General features: G+C 34.2%; 1 protein-coding gene across 4 annotated transcripts; it reads left to right on the top strand.

Annotated features, from left to right (window-relative positions):
• Positions 1 to 2,431: 2,431 nt before the first annotated feature.
• On the top strand, positions 2,432 to 19,469 carry LOC147388871 (cyclin-A2-3-like). Of its 4 annotated transcripts, none has more exons than XM_086418954.1 (12): positions 2,432 to 2,754; positions 4,786 to 5,150; positions 5,282 to 5,570; positions 6,957 to 7,084; positions 7,295 to 7,387; positions 8,225 to 8,358; positions 16,414 to 16,489; positions 17,309 to 17,385; positions 17,495 to 17,531; positions 18,211 to 18,360; positions 18,444 to 18,578; positions 18,984 to 19,469. In XM_086418954.1, exons 2-12 carry the CDS (start codon positions 4,854 to 4,856, stop codon positions 19,035 to 19,037), a joined length of 1,470 nt encoding a protein of 489 aa, XP_086275080.1. In that variant the 5' UTR covers positions 2,432 to 2,754; positions 4,786 to 4,853; the 3' UTR covers positions 19,038 to 19,469. The 4 variants fall into 4 exon arrangements, with proteins under 4 accessions (XP_086275080.1, XP_086275078.1, XP_086275079.1 ...); XM_086418952.1 differs by having other exon boundaries at positions 2,432 to 2,762; XM_086418953.1 differs by having other exon boundaries at positions 2,432 to 2,778.
• Positions 19,470 to 20,391: the final 922 nt, after the last annotated feature.

Raw genomic sequence — 20,391 nt, 5'->3', positions numbered from 1 at the left:
TAGAGTTGGAAAAGAAGAGAGGTAGAGAGAGAATGGCATCAATGGCTAATGACAACCTCCTCGATAATAGTGATTGAGGATGACAACAACAGAGTAAAAGTATCACGATAAAAGAGAGAGAGAGAGAGAGAAAGTTGTGGCACAGTAACGAATGGGCGATGACAACAACGGGGTGGAGGCAAAGGATGGAGAAGAAGGCAAGAGGAATAAGGAGGTGGAGCATAAGTGGGGGCAGGGGTGTAAAAAGAAGAAAAAGATGAAGAAGAGAGATATAATTAGTAGGTGAATGTGCAAAGGCACATGTATTACAAAAGTTAGGTTTTATGTATGCACGTGGTGTTGAATAGTTTCATATCTCGCCTATACAAACACACTATCTCACCTATACAAACAATGATGTGTTTGAAGATTAAATTATATTTTCAACAAAATATATGTATTTTAATTTAAACTCATTAATTAGTAGGGAACCATAATTTAAATTAAACAATTAATATATATATATATATATATATATATATAGGGGCGTTCAATGGCAAACATTTTGGCAAAACATTTTTCAAAACATGAGTTAGAGGTTTTGGAATGGGCTGATTTTTGGTGAGGATGATCTCTACGGTGAGGAGATCATCATCACCAAAAATTAGTCCATTCCAAAACTTCTAACCCCATCAAAAATAGTTTACAAAAAATGGACGGTCCACGATTTTTCAGCTTGTAAACATGGGTCAGAAGTTTTGGAATGGGCTGATTTTTGGTGAGGATGATCTCTACGGTGAGGAGATCATGCTCACCAAAAATCAGCCCATTCCAAAACTTCTAACTCATGTTTTGAGCTGATTTTTGGTGAGGATGATCTCCTCACCGTAGAGATCATCCTCACCAAAAACCAGCCCATTCCAAAACTTCTAACTCATGTTTTGAAAAATGTTTTGCCATTGAACGCTACCCATATATATATATATATATGAAAATGCTGAATTGACTTCATTCATACTACACTGGCGTGGTAGTGTGCAAACAACCATAGATTTCTTTCCTTGTATCTCGAGGAAGAAATCTATGGTTATCCAATGCAGCGCAATGTTGAACGAAGTCAGTGTAGCATGACTCATAAATATAATCAATAAATTATTCAAGTCGTCAATATCAAATGATATCATGAAATGATCTACTATACATCTAATTCATATTGATCATAAGCATATTTGATTGCTTCAACTACGGTATGTCTCTTTCTTTTAATTTTTCTATGTGTTTGACGTTCTAAACCTAAATGGATCTCCATCATCAGTTCCATTGGTTTCATCTTTCTTGATATAATCCACTAGTTTGTATTGAAAAAAATTATCATCTTTGAAGACTTCTTTTTAAATAAAGTTATACAACATTGTACAAGCAATGAGGATGTCCTCTGTGTAAAAATTGCTATGAATGTATGCTTCTCAAAATGAACCATCTTTCCTTCAAGACTCTCAAACATTGTTTGATCATGTTGTATAATAAGGAATTCAGATGATTAAATACTTCTTTCTTTTAGTTTGCTCATGATCCTTTCTGAAAATCCTAAAAATGGTGTTGAACATATTTGTATGATGGTAATAACTCATTCATCAATGGTACCCAATGCCAACCACTTAATATTTTTCTATTAATGAAAATATTAAATTAATAACTAGTTTAGAGATAGATCTAATACAATAACTACGAAATTATACCTCTTTGATTCGATTATACAATATTTGTACTTGTATATATTCAAAAACTAATAAAGGTTGGACATCAACCTTGGCCAAAGATCGACTTTTTTTAGTTCATTAAAAAAGCCCTTGATGATATGAATCTTTTCTTGGACTACTTCGAGATTTTATTTAGCTTCCGTGGAGCCCATTTCTATCACGTCGCAGAAAAGGCAACAAGTGCTTCCCACCATTCAATAAAATCCGAATTGAGTATTGTTATTGCTTGCACAAAAACCCAAGAAATATAAAGTTCCAAGCGTTAAAACATTGACCCAGGAAAACCTCAACCAAGGTCGTCTTTTGAGAGAAGAAACCTTAGACATAATATGACAAAGAATTTAAGGCGGTTGTTATCGAGTCCAAAACTAAATCTTCATATTAAATACGATATCCACAAACACTTATCAAAGCAGCGTTGACGACGACGTTCTCTAACTTACCAACCGCTAAATAGTAAAATAAGAACAACTTAATAATTAATGCGTTGAGACACTTTGAATCAAATTCGAGTACTAACATTTAATGAGATGTGGGAGTGATAACCAAGAGTGCACTCAGCTATTATAGCCAATTGATAGCTTTCTCAATGGTACACCTGGACCAACCATGTGGTGACACCTATTCCAAACTTGGAGCTATAAAACCCCCACTCAAAGTGGGAGAGAAGGTTTATAAAAATTTTCAATAACACAGACATAAATTTGAATTCGCTCTGCAACTTACTATTTATCATCTTTTTCATCATCATTTAAACATATGCTTGTTTCTCTTTCATCATGATTTCTGATTTAATCTTCGGAGGACTTTTGATAGGTACCACACCGGGGGGTCGTCATTCTTTCTTCAACCTTCTTAAAGGAGGAGATCCACCACATCAACAACAACTGAGGAACAAAGTCAGATGATCAAGCATCAGAGAAGTAGAGTTGACAAATCACAATTTGACCAAACAGATCAAGGACTTCACACATCTCGAGGAGTCCTCCACAACTTCTATTTACATAAAATCAAGGTTTGAAGGTCGGGAAGAAATAAGGTTTTGACAATATCTTCTCTGAAATGATAGTGTAGAAGAAAAATGGGAAATGAAATGATTTATTTATATTCATATATACTTGGTTTTCTTTATATTCATTTATACTTCTATATTTTTAGATATTAGATATCTTCAGCACGCTTCTTAAACCTTCAATTTGGATCATCTGATCTTCGAATCCAGCAATTCTATATCTCAGATTGAATAAATTTTCGGTACGGCCTATTAGTATGGTTAGAATAGATTATCCAAAAGACCTCCCTCAGGGTGCATTAAGTAATTTTCCATGACCCTAATAAATACACGACGTGTCGTAATCAAATCGCGTGTTCAAAAGTTTAAACTTCAAAAACATCACGACCTTATCTGTAAATTCAACTAATTTATCTTTTTTTTTTACACTTCTGAAGTTTGAACAGTACTCAGTCCCGCTCACGCTCCACTTATTTTAAAGACAGTTTTTCTCTCCATTTCTCATTGCTCTCTCTCTCTCTGCTCTTCCGTGTCCGTACAAACCCTACTCTGTTCTTCGGGCCGCCATTGTAGGTCTTGGAGTTCCAAAGGCAGAGTAAGGTGAGATATCACAGATTTTTTTTCTTCCAAATTTCCTGTATTTTCTGAATTTGGCTACGATTCGACACCTTAAATTTAGATCAATTAGGGTTGATGGATGGATTTGGTTTTAACTTTGATAGTCTAGCAGGTTTAGATAACAGATCTGCGATCGATGCGCTTTTACACTCCACATTCCGTCGTTTTGAAGTTTTTATCTCAGTTTTTGAATGTTTATCCGTTTTCGTTTCTGTGTCTTTTTTTTTCTTCATGGTTTTTTGTTGTGCTTTGTGTGATTTTTTTGATCCAGGTGGTTTAGTGGAGAAATTAGGTTTAGATGCTTTGGGGAGGAAGAGTTTGAATTTGTTTGATGGAATTCTGCAGCTTTAATGTATAATGGATCTGATTTTGAAGAGGTTAGGGTTTGGGATGTGGTTTGTTGTTTTTTCATCTTCAAATTATAACAATGTATGTGTTTAAGATTTTGAAATTTAAACTTTTTTTGATTGATCTATGTGCTTGATGAAGTAAAATGCAATTTTTTGTTAAACAGATTTGGGATCTATCGATGTAAATTTCATTTTTTGTATCTTACTTCATTTTTATGGGAGTTTCTGCCAATGTCTTAAACATATTGAGTTCAACTTTACAGTTTTCCTTGTAAAAATGCTGTTTGGTTGGGTCCTTGCTTGTCAATTGTTATTCTCGTAACCATCAATTATTTACTAAGTAATAATAGTAGCTTGTCAATCGTTATTCCCATAACCATCAATTATTTACTAAGTAATAATAGTATAAGTTGAATTCTTGAATTTGATTTGAAAAATGCAAGGCTACCTTCTTAGTAATGTTGACTTAAATAAAGTTTCTCTAGTAAAAAAAATCACCTTTAAAAAATTATAATTGTAATATTCTTCATTAAATTGTGAATATGTTTGGGTTAATTGGGTTGATCTCAAAGTGAACATTGAGAATGCTTTCCTTTGTGATACTCTTGAATACTTTTTCTATTCAAATAAATAAATATTATCATTCCTAAAAATACATAAATTGAAATTGCAAATAAGAAGGCTTATGCTTTGGTTGATCCTTAATATACAATTCAAAAAGAATAGTAGGAAAAATATACAAAAACTTCTAATTGATAAAGAACAATGTTAAAGTTACAAGACCAAAATTGCTTTGCCGAGACTCAACATCTTGATTTGGGAGTCATCTATCTCAGCCATTTCACTATAAAACTTATATGTATGTTGACTGAGACTAAGATAGTACAGATTGGATGTCTTGTGACCCATGTTCAAATCTTGTTGAACCCACTTTCACATTATCTACTAACCACCTTGTTTGCATAGCAAAAAAATAAAAAATCATTTACTGTATTGCATTTGTGAAATTACTTGTTGCCTACTCAGTATGTTCCTTACAGATATTGAATTGGTCATGAATGTGCAGGTTTGAATTTGATGATCGATTTTCCAGTTTAAACCCTTGTTTTGATCTTCTACAAGGCTTTTGCAAATATGAAGAAAGCAAATACATCTGCTGCTAGTTTAGTAAAACCTCCTGCCCGGATCACACGAGCTCGAGCTGCAGCTTATTGCTTATCTAGTGGAATGCTGCCCCCTAGACCATCAACGAAACAAGATCAAAAGCGGGTTCTGCGTGAGAATTCGAAAATATCTGCTTTAGATGAAAACAACCCATCTGCTCCGGTCAATGCATGTCTGCAGCGTAAAAGGAGGCCCGTGCTTAATGATGTCACTAATATCTTCTGTGAAAATTCTTATGGGAGTTGCATCAATGCAACTAAAATTCAGGTCATGTCTCTAATAAGAAATAAGAGATGGATGATAATTGTGTAACTTAGTGTTTCTTGCATCATAGAAAGCTTTCTATTTTACTTTGCTCAAGAATCTCATTGGCATCTATTATTGTTCTTGGTCTTCAGACTAAGAAGAGCAAGCAGGCTAAAACTGGTCCGGTGAAGAAGGCTTCCATGGTGGCTCCTGTTGTTTCTGTAGAAATTCCAAAGATTCAGGAGATTGCTGGAACTGAAGACACTGAAAAAACAGAGGTTTCAGAATCATGGGGGCTTGCATTATCAGTAAAGGTAGAACACAATGTATCATTCCAACCAAAAATGGGGAGTGACAAAAGCAAATGTGGTGGAGTTGATCCTCAACTTGAGGAACAGATTTCCAGAAAGCCTTCAGAGCACCTGAACCCTTCAGAAAAAGGTTTGTTTCTCTTTCAATATTACTCTCTGAGAATGAGACAACTTCTTTAATTTGAGGTAGGATTACTTGCCTCAACCCCAAGGCATGTCAAGTTATTTAACTTGTGAGGAAACAGATGTTTTTTCATATACAGAAGTTGGTATGCTTTGAACATGTCTCCGTGTTAGGAATGTGGCACATAATGGCATGCTTATAAGGATAGACATTTTGTTTAATTTCTCTTGTTTTCAGGCATTAATCCTACAAACATGTGATTTACACACATTAGAGTCTGGGGCCCACCTTTAATAGGTTAATCAAGCAGATCTTTTAAAAAAAAAGACTAAGCCTGATAATTAGAACCATTCCTGTTTATATATCATAAAAAAGTGATGTAATTTGAAGCTTAGGTTTATTTCATTAGCCGAGTTTGCGGTAAAAAATATCCAAGGTTGGACCTGTTGAATACAGGTTTTAGGCCTCTTTTGGTGTGCTATGTGTATGGATTAGACTCAGAGCTTAGCTTTCTTCCGATCTGACTAAAGTATCCCTATTGATATGATGCTAAATGTGAGTATATCTGTGTTAAAGTATGTTGTAGACATAAGTGTACGTATATGCATTTCTCTGCTTATGCTGTGTTTGCCTCTTAACATAGTAGATCAGTTTAAACTAAAAGAGTTGAAGTCACTTTTATGTACAAATACATTGAGAAAATATTTGTATTATAACAGGAGCAGGGGATTTTGCTTCTTTCACGAGAAAATTTCCCTTTTTTCTTACCACTTATGACAATTCAATGGTAGACTCTTAACAATAGTTGGAATAAAAAAAAATGCTAATGGTAATACCAAACCTGAGTTTTCAAAGGTATATTGCTTGCTGTGATATATCAGTAGCTGGTGGAAGGAGGTTTGAAGGAATTGGATTAAACTATTTGGTGATATTCTGAAGCAGGAGCAGCATCTTTAGATGAAGATTCCTGCATTAAGGGAAAATTTATTTGAAACAAATATCTCAATTCCGATAGTGTATGTGGTGCTTATTAACCTTTTTTTTTTTTTTTTTTGAAATTATGTTTGATACCCTTTTTGTGTTTGAAACGAGCACATATATTCTTGTCAAAAGTGAAGTATGTTTGGCTACTTCAATGTTATGTATCTGAATATATTAATGGAAAAAGCTCTTATCCAAGTCAACCATATGAAAAGTAAATACTGGCTTCTCAAATGTAAATGAAATTATTCATGGAATTTATGTATGTGGTTGACATTTTAAGAATGAAATCTAACCCTGCAAGAACAGGTTATTTGTTCATCTTGAAGGCATTTCTTTTCTCAACTACTTTATTTTGCTATCAGAAACATAATTAGCTGAGGTTGACATTGTTCTGATTGGATAATTCAGACAAGGATAAGCTTTGGGAGAATTCAGGAAGTGGCCTAGACATTGCAGACATTGATTCTGAACACAAAGATCCTCAAATGTGCTGTCTCTATGCCGCTGATATCTATAGTAATTTACGTGTTGCAGAGGTTTGTTTTAATTTAATCTGTTGACAATACCCTATGATGCTGAGACTGCATGATGCCCTAATTCTAATTCTACATGATTCGAATGAATCTGCTACCCAGTTTGATATTATTAAGGTCAAAATATTTTGGTTTGACTTGTTTTTTCAATCAGAAAATAGGGGTATATTTGATGTAACACTTGGTATTCACTAATATCCTTTCTTTCCTCAGCTCATACGGAGACCTTGTTCTGATTTTATGGAAACACTACAGCGAGATATCACTCAAAGCATGCGGGGGATTCTGGTTGATTGGCTTGTGGAGGTTAGATTAGCATTTGTGGCAATGTGTGTGTGTGTTATATAAATATTACGTTTCAGAATGCTTTTATGGATAGGACTCTGAAGGTGTGAAAGTACCATCAGTCCAAATTGGAGTGCTTCCTTTAATTTGAACTGCTTGGAAGAAGATCCTGCCATATTTCTGTACTTCTAAGACATTTCACGGTCTAGTTCTGTATTAGATTTTTCAAGTACTTACATGCAGTTCTTTCATTTTTTGAAGTCAAGTACTGGTTTTGACCCTTCCATGTTGCTGCATATCTGACCTTAATCAGATGTTTTGCTTCTACATATTCTATTCTTTTCCCCTTCCCTCCTTTTGTTTAATTTTTTTTTCTTTTATGGTTGTTGAGTCACATACTATGTTACTATATTTTTCTGTAAGCAATGGACTGTAACAATATTACTTCTTCGCTTATCCACTAAGCCAAATGAAAGTGTTTTGTGGCTTTACCATGTAAAAGCATATGATATTTGTGGCTTGGTAATTTTGATTAAAAGGGTTCAGTTCTAATTAAGGCCTTAGGCTCCTATATTGAATGGAATGGAACTTTTCTAGTCTACGCATCCACAATGCCAGAATGTTGCATCATAGCAAAGGCTTCTGCCAGGAGCAAACCTGTCTCTGCCTTTTCAATGATTCAACTCTGAAAAAATGGTTAAAATTCATGTGCTTTTTTATGTGGATATAGAAATATGGTGAAACAAAATTCAGGTTGGGTACAGAATACGATATCTATGTTGTTGGAATGCACACTTAAAAAATAAGGTTTAGTGAGAATACTGAAAGTGCATTTTGCAAATTATGTATTTGTTTCAGGTTTCTGAGGAGTATAAGCTGGCCTCGGATACACTTTACCTCACAGTGTATCTCATTGATCGGTTCCTCTCTCAAAACTACATTGAAAGACAACGACTTCAATTGCTGGGCATCACATGCATGCTAATTGCCTCGTAAGCTTTCTTGTTTTTAGTGGAACTCAACTCCTTAATTTTTCTTTCTTTTTTCGCTTTAAAATTGCAAATCTGAATGGTGCTCTCATTTCTACTACATATGCACACTTGTATATATTTTTCAAATTCTCAATGCTATCTTAAGAATGGTTTAAATTTTTGAAATTTGATCATCTATTATTTGTTTATTTTTAAATTGAAGTCTCATTTAGAAACTGAAGCAGATGATTCACTAGTGGTTCTCAAAATTGTTAGATGAGTACATTGAGGCAATCTCACTTCCGGAACCCATGTCCAATCTTATGTAAACTAGAACAGGTTTATCTAAGTTAGACTTATTGAGAAAGGTTTAACTTTTGAAACTTGATTCTCTATTTTTAATAATGAAGCAGCATCACTAGCAGTTGTCAAAATTGTTAGATGTGAGTACACTGAAGCTGTCTCACTTCCAGAATTTGCGTCCAATCTCATGGAAATTAGAAAAAAGTCTATCTAAGTTAGATTTGCTAAGGGAGAAAACTTTCAAAGTGTTAGTATTTATTGGTTGCGGGCTCGATCCCCTGAATTAGAAGTTTCTATGTATTTCTCTCTTCCATTTTTCTATTTTTGAATAGTGAGATGGGCCTATTGAGACCCACTTTTGAGTGGGTTGTAGTCTACTTGGTCCAGCCCAAATCATAACCTCTTATTATCAAGTGGGGACATGAGATCTTGGTCTTTGATCGACCAATAAGGTATTTGGGTAATTGAGAAATCGAAGTCAGAGTGCTCTCGTTAAAATGTTTCTTTAGCATTTTCTTTTGTGCAAAGTTTTAGCTCTATCATGTGGGATATTGCTCTCTTTGTTCTAACATTAGGTAAAGTCACTCTAGAATAAGGTCTATGGTAGCCATGTGCACACACACGTCATGTTGGGCTAGGTCGAGCTTTGTCTGCAAGCACAAAACATGGGCCTACATTTGAGCTTTGATTTGGTGATCCATTCTTTTGGGCAACAAAGTGTTAGACAATTAGTTTAATTCTTTATATGTCTTGTTACTTAAATATCATTTATTTGCAACCCTTGAAATTCTTCTCATGTCATTAATGAGTAGACTTGATTGTGTCATGTGTCACAATTGAGTATGGTGCAATTGGAGACCTCTTGAATGGTAAAATCTCCAATTTAACATCATATATATTAATTAATTTTATTTATTTTATTTAAGTCTCTAGTTTGATGATCTATATTGCATCACTTGGCATGGTCCGATGAGGTGTCTGTTAAGTCCCCAAGTCCATAAAAGGGGATCCTTCCCCTTCCTCATTGAGACATGAAAAGATCAAGAACTTTCTAGTCTTTTTCATATTTTTTCTTTTAAATTTTCTAAGTTATTTATTTATTTTTTCAATTGCTAGTTGAATGGTTAAACATATTGTTTGTTCGTTTGATTGGAGAAAGTGGATTGTTGCTTTTTCTTTGAACCAAGGTTGTTGAATCTTGGGGGTAGAGGTCTAAAAGTTTTGCAACAACATAAAATCATGTGGATGAAGCTAATTTACCTTAGGACATGTGTTTTGATTGTTCTCCCTACTTTGGATTAAGTCCATTCGGGGCAATTATTACATGTCTGTTTGCTATTATAGCAAACAAGAAGTGGCTATCATAGCGAACAAGATTTGCTATTATAGTGAATATCAATATATTTTGTCCTCTTCCTTTTGTCTTCAATGTCTCAAGCGTCTTCCGAATTCTTCATTAACTGATCTAATGCATTTAGACCTTCATCATAACATCATCAAGCTTTCCTGTTTTGGATCAACCTTTCTCGTGTCTTCTCAGATAGGTTGAAAAGTGCCATTGAGCCCATTTTCACTTATAACATCAGTTTACAATAGATAAATTGATAAGATCATTTCTTATCTGTCATTGTTTACCGATTCAAGATTATTCTACCGTGATGTATTGGATTTTGACTGGTAACTTTTGTTAAGTGCTAAATTTAATCAATTTCTTTCTATATATTATAATTTCTATTTATTAGAATAATACACTTGAAACAACAATCTAAGGTAGATTGGGTGTTGTCTTGTTCAAGTTAAAATAAACCATTTTACTATTGAGAAGCATGAGAAATTTATTGGACAAATTTCAAGAGATGGCTACAAAAAATTTTGTTTTATCACATGACCCTTAATGTATCTTACATTTTGGTAGAGTACCTATCACACGTGTATAAATTTGGTAGATTAGTAGCAAACAAAGATTGGGAAAAAGATGATTATCTTTGCCGCAACCGCATTTTGAATAGATTATAAAATTCCTTGTATGATTTGTACTCAAACCTATAATTGGCTAAGAAATTATGGTACATGCTGAATAAAGAATAAAAAGATTAAAGAGGTTGAGACCAATAAATTTGTTGTTGGTGATTTTTGGGCTATGAGATGGAAGAAAACATATCGGTCATGTCACAATTAAAGGACCTCTGAATAACCATTCATGAGATCATGGGAAAAATATTTCAATTTGTGAGTGTTTTCGAAGTGCTTCAATTATAGACAAATTACCGCATTGGATGGAATTTAGAAATAACTTGAAACAGAAAAGGAAAGACATGCTAATAGAAGATCTGACTTGTCACACCCCAAAATCCCAACACGAATCCCTATGATTCATCGGTTAGAATCTCGAGGTGTGAGGTAATCAATCACACAATCTGACGGAATATTCATAAATAATAATACTTATAAAAAGAAAATATACGCAGCGGAATAAACATTTAACTAACATCTATACGAGAGTCTAGAGTAAGTAGAAGAAATCGACAAACACTGATATAAGTCAAGATCTTTAATCTCATAATTCATCAGGTTACAAAAATTTCTAAACTAACATGTTTCTTATCTACAACCAAAAACCGTTAGGATCCTCTACTAGTCCTCAAAGACATGGCGGTGGCAAGACATCAATCTGATCCTCCTCAAGGACCTCCTCAAAAGACTCCTCAAAGAACGGTTCTTCAAAAGTTGAATAATTTGAAAGGGGAAGGATATGGTGAGTAACAGGGGAATGTTACTCAGCAGGATGAACGCCGTTCTAACAACGAGTCATACATGCACGAGTAATCAGTTGAACAGTTAAATAATGTAAGTTTTTCATAATGTAACATACGATAAATGTCTAAGCATATTCAATAAACAGTTAAATAATTTCAACCTATCATTTCTATCATTTAAAGTAACCTATGCATCTTTCAAATAAAAACATATATCAAACATCACAAAATAAGAAAAGATACATAATAAGAACACGGCGGTGTAATCGATAAGAGAGCAGAGGAACACGCCGATATAACCGCCTCGGCTATGGCAATACGATATTCCAAACTTAACCTCCGATGTGGAATCCCATCGTTATAATCTGATTTTTGTGGCCGGTCTAGCATACAACGGTTGGATGACCATTTATCCGGCTCAGACTGGCCGTTGACCAAGAACCCAATACTGAGTTCAACTACGGTGAGGTCGACCGTTTGACCACTACAGACTAAAAGTGATCACTAACTAGCCCAGGAGACCCCTCGCGTCGAAGCCTATCAAGAGACAATGCATGTGAACCCCGCCTAGCTCTACACTATACAGAGACCGCTTTTACACACAACGTTCCCCAGGAAATAAGTAGGAGAAATTCCCGGATTTCATAAGCTGTAATATGCTCTAAGGTATCCCATACTACCGAAGAGCATATGACATCTAGTGTTATCCTAGATTGACTCGCCGCTTCCGGACACACAGCAACGCGTCACTCTTTATGGGTTTTCTACAAACCTTTACTGGTAAACAAAATAATTTATTTTGTATATAATATATCATTTTTTTTTAATCGAAAATACAAACAAAGTCTGGTAGTGCCTTCCAGTGACAGTTATCTGTCATTTCCATCCATCAACCATCTCATCCCTCTATTTATCTATCACGTTTTACGTGGCATGGCCACTACGTAGAACTAGAGGCATTGTCCCATCAATCAGTCGAGAACATACGTTCTCTCTATCCATCCATCAATTAAATCGATTAATCAATCATCTAATTTCTTACATATCTATTAAAGTAATTTTTCCTTTAAAGTAATTCGAAATCCATAAAGCATCAACCAATTCCATTCGATGGTTTTGGTTGAGTCGAGAGACTCGAAAACAAAGATAAAACCATAAGACATAAAAGCTGAAAATCTATGAAAATTTAACTAAGTGTTGAAAAAATGATTTTTCAAAGTCGAAATTGAAAACGAGCTATTTATTTATTTATTAAAGAACTTAAAGTAATACTTAATTGTTTTTAATGAAATAACGGTAGGAAATGGGTATACATACTATATGGAAGCAACACAAAAAAAATTAGAACCAAACTCAACACTCGGATACTTTTCCGAATTGCTGATTTTTCGTCGAAACTCGACCAAAATCGATCCAAATATCATATTAACTATAAAATGATTATATTACATCAAATGAACTAAAATCAATCATAAATAAGCATGCAAACATGATTCAAATTGTTCAAATATGTATAAACTTAATGAAACAATCGATTTATCAACAATCATATGGATTTTCTATGAAATTATCGCATAACTAGAAGGTAGAAAGGAAGGCAACCTACTTCAAGCTAATTTCAACGGTTGAACGAACTTTAAAATCGCCTCCGGCCAATCTTCAAAATTTTCTTCCGGCGAAAATCGGATTTCTTTGCATCCACGCGTAACCCTCGGCGAGAGGAACAACTTTCCTTCTTGCGCCTAAGCTCGGATCGTTCTCGTTTGGCGTAGATCTGAGTTTCAAATATTGAAGGAAAAGGGTTGAGATTTGTTTGGAGAGGAGAATAAGAAAAATCTGATTTTTCTAATAGAATTTAGATATTTATATCACTTAAGTTGGGACATACTTGTCATTTTGGGAATTGTTTTTCCCGAATGCCGAATTGGACAAACTTATACTCTATTTCGGGTGATTTTTCGACATGAACCTAATGGTATGATCAGTTTCCTCAAATTAGGTCTCTAAGGTGTCATTTACTTATTGGAAAAATATCTAATGCGAAACTCGAGGATTTGATAATTTTTTCAATCGACTTCAGATTTCGGCGTGCTTATAGGCTAAAGTATATTTCTCGATCCTTCTAAATCTATTGGTGAAGTTAATTTTCCTCAAATATTAAAAATTAACAATCTATACTTTTAAATCAATACACGGATCTAAAATTCTTTCCTTGAGATACATTTTAGGATTTCAAGTCATTACATGACTATTAAACTGAGGATTGAGGAAGACAACAAAAATAAAGAGAAGGAAACAACTATGATAATGGTGTCAAAGATCAATGTGGTTGAAGGTAGCTAAATACTAAAACGGGTTTTGATTTCCCATGATTATTTAAAAAAAAAGAATGGAAAATTCAAGAACTCAAGGAAATATCCAAAAGATTAAAGGGGTTTGTTTCACTTGTGACAAGCTAGATCATTGGGCCAAGGACTACAGGTCCAGAAAGAGCCATGCCAACCTTGATAACAAGAAGAAACTCGTTCAAGCCGATGTAACCAAAGAGGAAAATTTGTCAGTATAGTGTCAGAGGTCAACCTAGTTAATATGATAGTGTCAAAGAACATTTATAGAACTTTGTACCGCCTACATACAATATACTTGTTATGAAGCAAGGACAATACCTTAGAGAAATTTAAGAATTTTACGAAGTTGAAAACCAACTTGTCAAAGAAGATTAACATCCTAAGGTTTGATAAAGGCAGATAATATGAATCTACTACATTCTCAAAATTTTATAAACTAAATAGAATAATTCACCAAATAACCAAATAACAATTGTTGTTTTTGATATATTATTATGATAAATAGAAATCACATTATAGATAAAGTAATGTATTCAATTTACAACTTAATGGATTTGCCAATCCAAATTCATGCAATAAGGTACAATAAGCTTGCATCTTTAAATAAAGCTAAAGAGAAGATATTCTTGGTTGATTTAATTTTATACTGAGACACATGCTGTATACATTGTCCTAAGGTAAATTGGTCCCTTTTACACAATTTCATGTTGTTTCATGTCTTTTGGGTCTTTATCTCCAATATTCAATAGTCTTGGTATTGAAGAGAAGGCAACAATCCACTCTCTAATTAAATTGAATGAACAATGTTTCACCTTTGATTAATGATTGGAAAAGGTAAAATAAAAACTTAGAATATCAGAGAGAATAAAGAGAAAGAAGCTTAGAAAGCTTTTGGATTTTTTCTCACTACAATAAGGAAGGGAGGATTTCTTTTTATAGACTTGGGGGGCTTACAGATACTTTATCATATTATGTTACGTGGCACAATCTAGTTTTCTAACAAGAGATTTAAATAAAATAAAAACAATTCATAGAATTGGTGTTAAATTGGGGGTTATAGTATTCAAGAGGTCTTGAATTGAGACTTCACTTGATTGCAACATGTGACACAATTAATTAATAACATGTTGGTAATTTCAATAGATAAAGTAGATGATATTTACATAATAGAACATATAAGGAATTAAAATAATTGTCTAATACTTTTTGTTCCAAAAAAGAATGGATCATTGGACCAAAGCTCATATGTGGTTCCATGCCTCTTGACTCGAGCTTGGTACTGTCCTATGTGGCATAATGTACATGTGTGTTTTTTTTTTATTATAAACTTTTTAACATAGATCTTGTCTTCTACAGCCTTGTCTAAAGTTTGAATAAGGAGAATAGGGCTTAAAATGGTATGAATTTTATCTGAAATCCAAGTGATCTGAATTCAAATTTAGCTGGTTTGGTTTCATCAAGTATATCCAAATTAAAATATGGTTCGGATATGGGTTGATGTCCATTGACCCGAGTCGGATACGGTTCCATCCTTATATCCACCAAGATCTGAATGATGTAGTAATTTGCAAGTTGTATTCTTATATTTTTAAGTCATCTTTCATCAACCAACAATGGTTGGGTGTACTGGTCAAGGTCTCTCTTTAAATGGAGAGTCTTGAGTTCAAGACACCATTTAGCAATTTTATTTAAAATAATCTTAAATGGTTTGACATTATTTGACCTAACCCATCTGAATCAATGAATTCAATCGGATTGAATCCGGATATAGTTTTAATAAAAGTAAAATGGTTTGGATATGGTCTTTAGCTAATGATCCGAGTCAGATTCGGATTTGGATATGGACACTCGTATTCGGCCCGTATCCTACCCATTTTAAGCCTTAAAGGAGAACTTGTATTTCACAAGACCGCTTTTACTTGGTCGATGTGGTACTAACAATTTTTTTGTTGGAATCGAGATATCTGGGCCTCTTAGAACACCCAACTAATCCTCGGGACACGTGAGTTCCCCTCCCCCACACGCACTAGGTAATGTATAGGATAATTCCTTGGGGGTGGCCCTTAAGTTGGGATTTGAACTCAAGACCTCTACTTCCTAAGGCTTGGTCCTGTCCATCTCACCAACCCTTAGATGGTTGTGGGACTAACATTTTGCCGTAGACAGAGGACTACAAACATAGTGCAATGAGACTACTATGGGATTTATTTTCTGAATCTCCTAAGTAATTTATTTGTTTTCCAACAACTTATATCTCATGTCCCCACTTGATAGTAGTGGACCATGACTTGTGTTGAACCAATTGAGACTTACAACCCCCTAAAAAGTGGATTCCACCAGGTCCCATTCACCACTTGAAAATAGAAATATAGAAGAGAAATTTATTGAAAATTGTGACTTGTAAGAATCGAACCTTGGCCAATAAATTATTACTAATAAATTTCTTCTCTCGTATGCTTTTATTTACATATTCTAGATGATTTGATGTTGTTGCATTAGATTTGGACTGGTAACTTCGTCCATTTGAGTAGTGTAAGTAGTAATGATCACATGGTAATTTTCATCATTCACGAATGCATATTTTGGTCCTGATAATAGAAAACTAGACAACTGTTTACCTGCTTGTTTAACTGGAGTTTTAATGTGTCTCTTCTCTTTATGCCTTGAAGGAAGTATGAAGAGATTTGTGCACCCCGTGTGGAAGAATTCTGCTTCATCACGGACAACACTTACACAAGATCAGAGGTGTGCCCATTGTTACTGATTATTATGTATATTTGAATACTCATGAACCAGACATTAATATTTAGCAGAAAAAGACAATACATTGAAGTTGGACATAACTATTTAGTTAAAGAAATGAGTTAGCTCTCATTCATTCTGTAATTATTTCCTTCTTTCGCAAAATCAATTTTAGCTGTTCTTCAGTCATGAATGTTGGCAATGCTGTGGTACATCTGGAATCAACTATTTATGATTGACAATGCTGTGGTCCTTATGGTACTTCCACTTGAAGCCCTTTGACAACACCATTAGGGTGTTTTAAGGAGGTGATGGTTGTTTTAACGAGTTGAAATATGGCGTAACCATAGAGTTCACTTCAGACTCATCAAACATGTGTTCAAGTTGCATTTCAGTTGGTTAATATTTATTAAAAAATGTGTGATTTTTTTTCATATACGGGTAGCTGTACTTGAACCCAAAATAAATAGTTTCAAACCCATGCCATTACTAACATATTGCATCAATTTCATGAATCATAGAGTTTTTATATTGAAAATCAGTAGACCCTTGTTTGTTTTTTTTGTAGATTTTGATTCTTATACCATTCATGCAGAATGCCTTTAGCCCTTTTAATCCTTCTCAATGGTTGCATAGTTTTTTGTGGTTACACATATTCAATTTTGATGTGGCATGAACCTTGTGCTCATTTTCAAACCTAAAACAATTATATATGTCAATTTTTTTGCATGCACCAGAACTCTGAAGACAGTAAAAACATGCATTCATTTACCTGTCATTAGTTTTGGCCTGAAGATTCCTGCTTATTGAATTTAATGGCAGGTATTGATAATGGAGAGGCGAGTGCTGAACTATTTGGGTTTTCAACTATCAACACCCACTGTACGAACCTTTCTCAGGTAACTACAGCTATTCCAACATCTAACATTTCTTGATGGTAAAAGTTTCTGTTGCTGTACATTCTTGGAGGTTCTAATCCACGTTTCGTCCTTCAATTTTGTCCTGTAGGAGATTTCTTCGAGCTGCACAGGCTTCCTTTTACAAGGTAGGTAGCTAACTGCGTTTCATTGAATCTGTCCTATACTTGATAAGTTTATTTTTCTGAACTTTTCGGTAAACTATAATAAGGCTTCCCAATTCAAAGGTTTGGAGTTATACACAAAGTGAAAAAAATCGTGATTTTAATAGTTGTCAAATTAAATTATGATTATTTCAAAAAATTAAGAAAAAATCTTTGATTTTACAAAAAAAAAAAAAAAAAAAAAAACTATTAATTGTGATTTAATCGATGATTTTTTAAAACATTTTTAAGTGGTATTTTATTATTTAATATACGAAATATATATATTTTTACATTTTATAGTTTTAAAAAGTATTTTTTATTTTTAATTTATCCGATGTTTTCCTGACTTAATCGACTTTTTCTGAAGCTTTCTCTTACCGAATTATTCCAGAACCCCAACTTTGTCACTATGGTTATACACAAATTATTTGGCAAATGGTTTGAAATTACAAGAATCATTCAAAGTTTCTTAATTTTTTCTTCCTTATTCTGCCAAAAATTTCAAGCACAAATCCTAAATTATACTTGAATTTTTTCTGTATCCAAACTTTTCAGTTTTCAACTAGGAGTCTGGCATAAATGTAACACAAGTACACAACTTTACTTTCTATTTCCTGTTTAGGAACGATTGCGTTTGAATTTAAATGACTCTCATTTACAGGTCCCTAGTCTCGAGTTGAAGTTCTTGGCATACTATTTAGCAGAATTGACTCTGGTTGACTACGGGTTACTTAAGTTCCTTCCATCACTCATAGCTGCATCTGCCGTATTCCTTGCCATATGGACACTTGATCAATCAAGCCACCCATGGGTCAGCTTTCTTCCTTGTCTCTTCTCTTTCCTTTGATTTTATTATGCTATGTTCAGAACCTCACTTCATTTACATTCCTGCAGAATCCAACTTTAGAACACTATACCAATTACAAGGCATCTGATTTAGAAACTACAGTTGTTGCCTTACAAGATCTGCAAATGAACACCACTGGTTGTCCTCTGAATGCTATACGTGACAAGTACAGGCAGCACAAGGTAACAAAAGTAATAGAGTAACATGTGTATGTGATTGTTATACTTGCTTTCGTTTTTTGGTTCCACTGCTCTCATCTCATTAGTAGATCTAGGTTCAGCTTGGATTTTTAAGATTGTCGTAGAAATATAATTGGGAAACTGATTTCCATAGTCCCAGCCCCCCACGGTGGGATTTGCATGATGTGCTATGAGAGTGATTTACTAACTTTGAAAAATGGTTTATTTTACTTTATAAGGTAAGTAATTTTGTCGCTAAGCCTCAAATTGGATGTAAGTGTACATTATGTTCCTGGTTTACTGTGCACCATTGGTGATTACCAACTAGATTCAAGACATCTATTACAATGCATGATATTTGGTTTAGCACTTTTTTTTTTAATATATTGATTGTTGTTAATATGACAGTTTAAGTGTGTGGCGGCTTTGTCGTCCCCGAAACCACTCCAGACTCTCTTCTGAAGATAACATTGCTGATTCCTCAATTCTGTATTATGGTTAACAGATGGAAAGTCTCTGGACATCGGTATTTCTCTCTTGATGGTGTCCGTGATATCTAATCTCAGTTTTTATTTACCATTTTTTTTTCGCTCCCTTCTCTTTCTATTATATCTTCATCGATGTTGTAGCTTTTTTCATATGGTTCTGGTTCCCAGACCTCTCTTGTAGCGTGGGTTTTTGAGTGCAAGGGACAACGAATCGACGATGCTTGGCTGCTATTAACTTGAAATTTAATTTCCTAATGGCTAATTTATTTCAAGCTTTTCTAGCCCATGTAAAGAACTCATTTAACAGTTGACCAAGATTAATCTGTTGCGTTGTAACTAATTGAAGATATCTTTTGTATCCCAGACCTCATTTGATTTTTGTAAATGACCTTTTTATACTGTTTCATTTGGTTTTGTTATGGAGATGACTTTGTTCCAACAAGTTTTTTTTTTTGTTTTTGCTATTAATTTTTTTTACTTTAAAAGAGTATTTGGACATATTAGATTGTTATGTGCCAGGGTGACCATATACTTTTTTGTGATAAGGTTTGACGGTGAGTTCGATTATATCACATTGCAAACCATTCCGACAACAGCATCAGAATTCTATGTCACCCAAACCATGCATATGAATTCCAAACAACAAAAAGTAGATTCAAGATCCATTATGCTGTCCTATTCCTATACAATAGTATAGGTGTTTGTGTGGTATGTTTTAATTGGAGTTTAAAATGTCTCAGTGTGAAGGCCATGCACTACGACACCCAGAGTTAGGTGTAGTTTGCCCTGAAGTCACTTAGGAGTACCGATGTAAATCCATGCAAGACTCACATATGAAGTCATGTTAGTCCCGTGTCAAGGCATATCTGTTAGCTTAGTAGCATTTTTGTAATAAAAGAGTATGACTGGTCTTTACTTTTGATGTTTCATTTTGAAAACTTAAGAAAGATTTTGTGTACTTTTAGTAGGAAGGGTGTTTTTGGTCCTAATCCCTGACCTACATCCACATTGACCTTGAGTCTTTGCCTAAGTTACGTGGTGTCTCGCGTGTACTAGATCACCAGTTACTTGTAACACATTTTATTTGCTTTTGTAAGGTGTTTTTTCGTGTAATTGCATACTATATCAATAAAGTTGCTTTCGGGTTTTATCTCGTGTTATCCCCGTTTTCTTATATTGCTAGCTACGTTTTGTGTGTGTGAGTTATTTGACAGTCTTGTTTGCAGGCTAACACCCCTAGCGTCGCACGACCTCGCTTTGAAAGGACAACGTTGTGACAGTTGGTTTTAGAGCCCAATTCTTCCTCAGTTCCATTTAGTTTACGCAAA

Source organism: Akebia trifoliata, chromosome 12 (assembly GCF_017979445.1).
Source record: "Akebia trifoliata isolate Shusen 1 chromosome 12, ASM1797944v1, whole genome shotgun sequence".
Classification (NCBI taxonomy): Eukaryota; Viridiplantae; Streptophyta; class Magnoliopsida; order Ranunculales; family Lardizabalaceae; genus Akebia; species Akebia trifoliata.
Note: the sequence above shows the minus strand (reverse complement) of the source record. Positions and strands in the feature narration are given on the sequence as shown.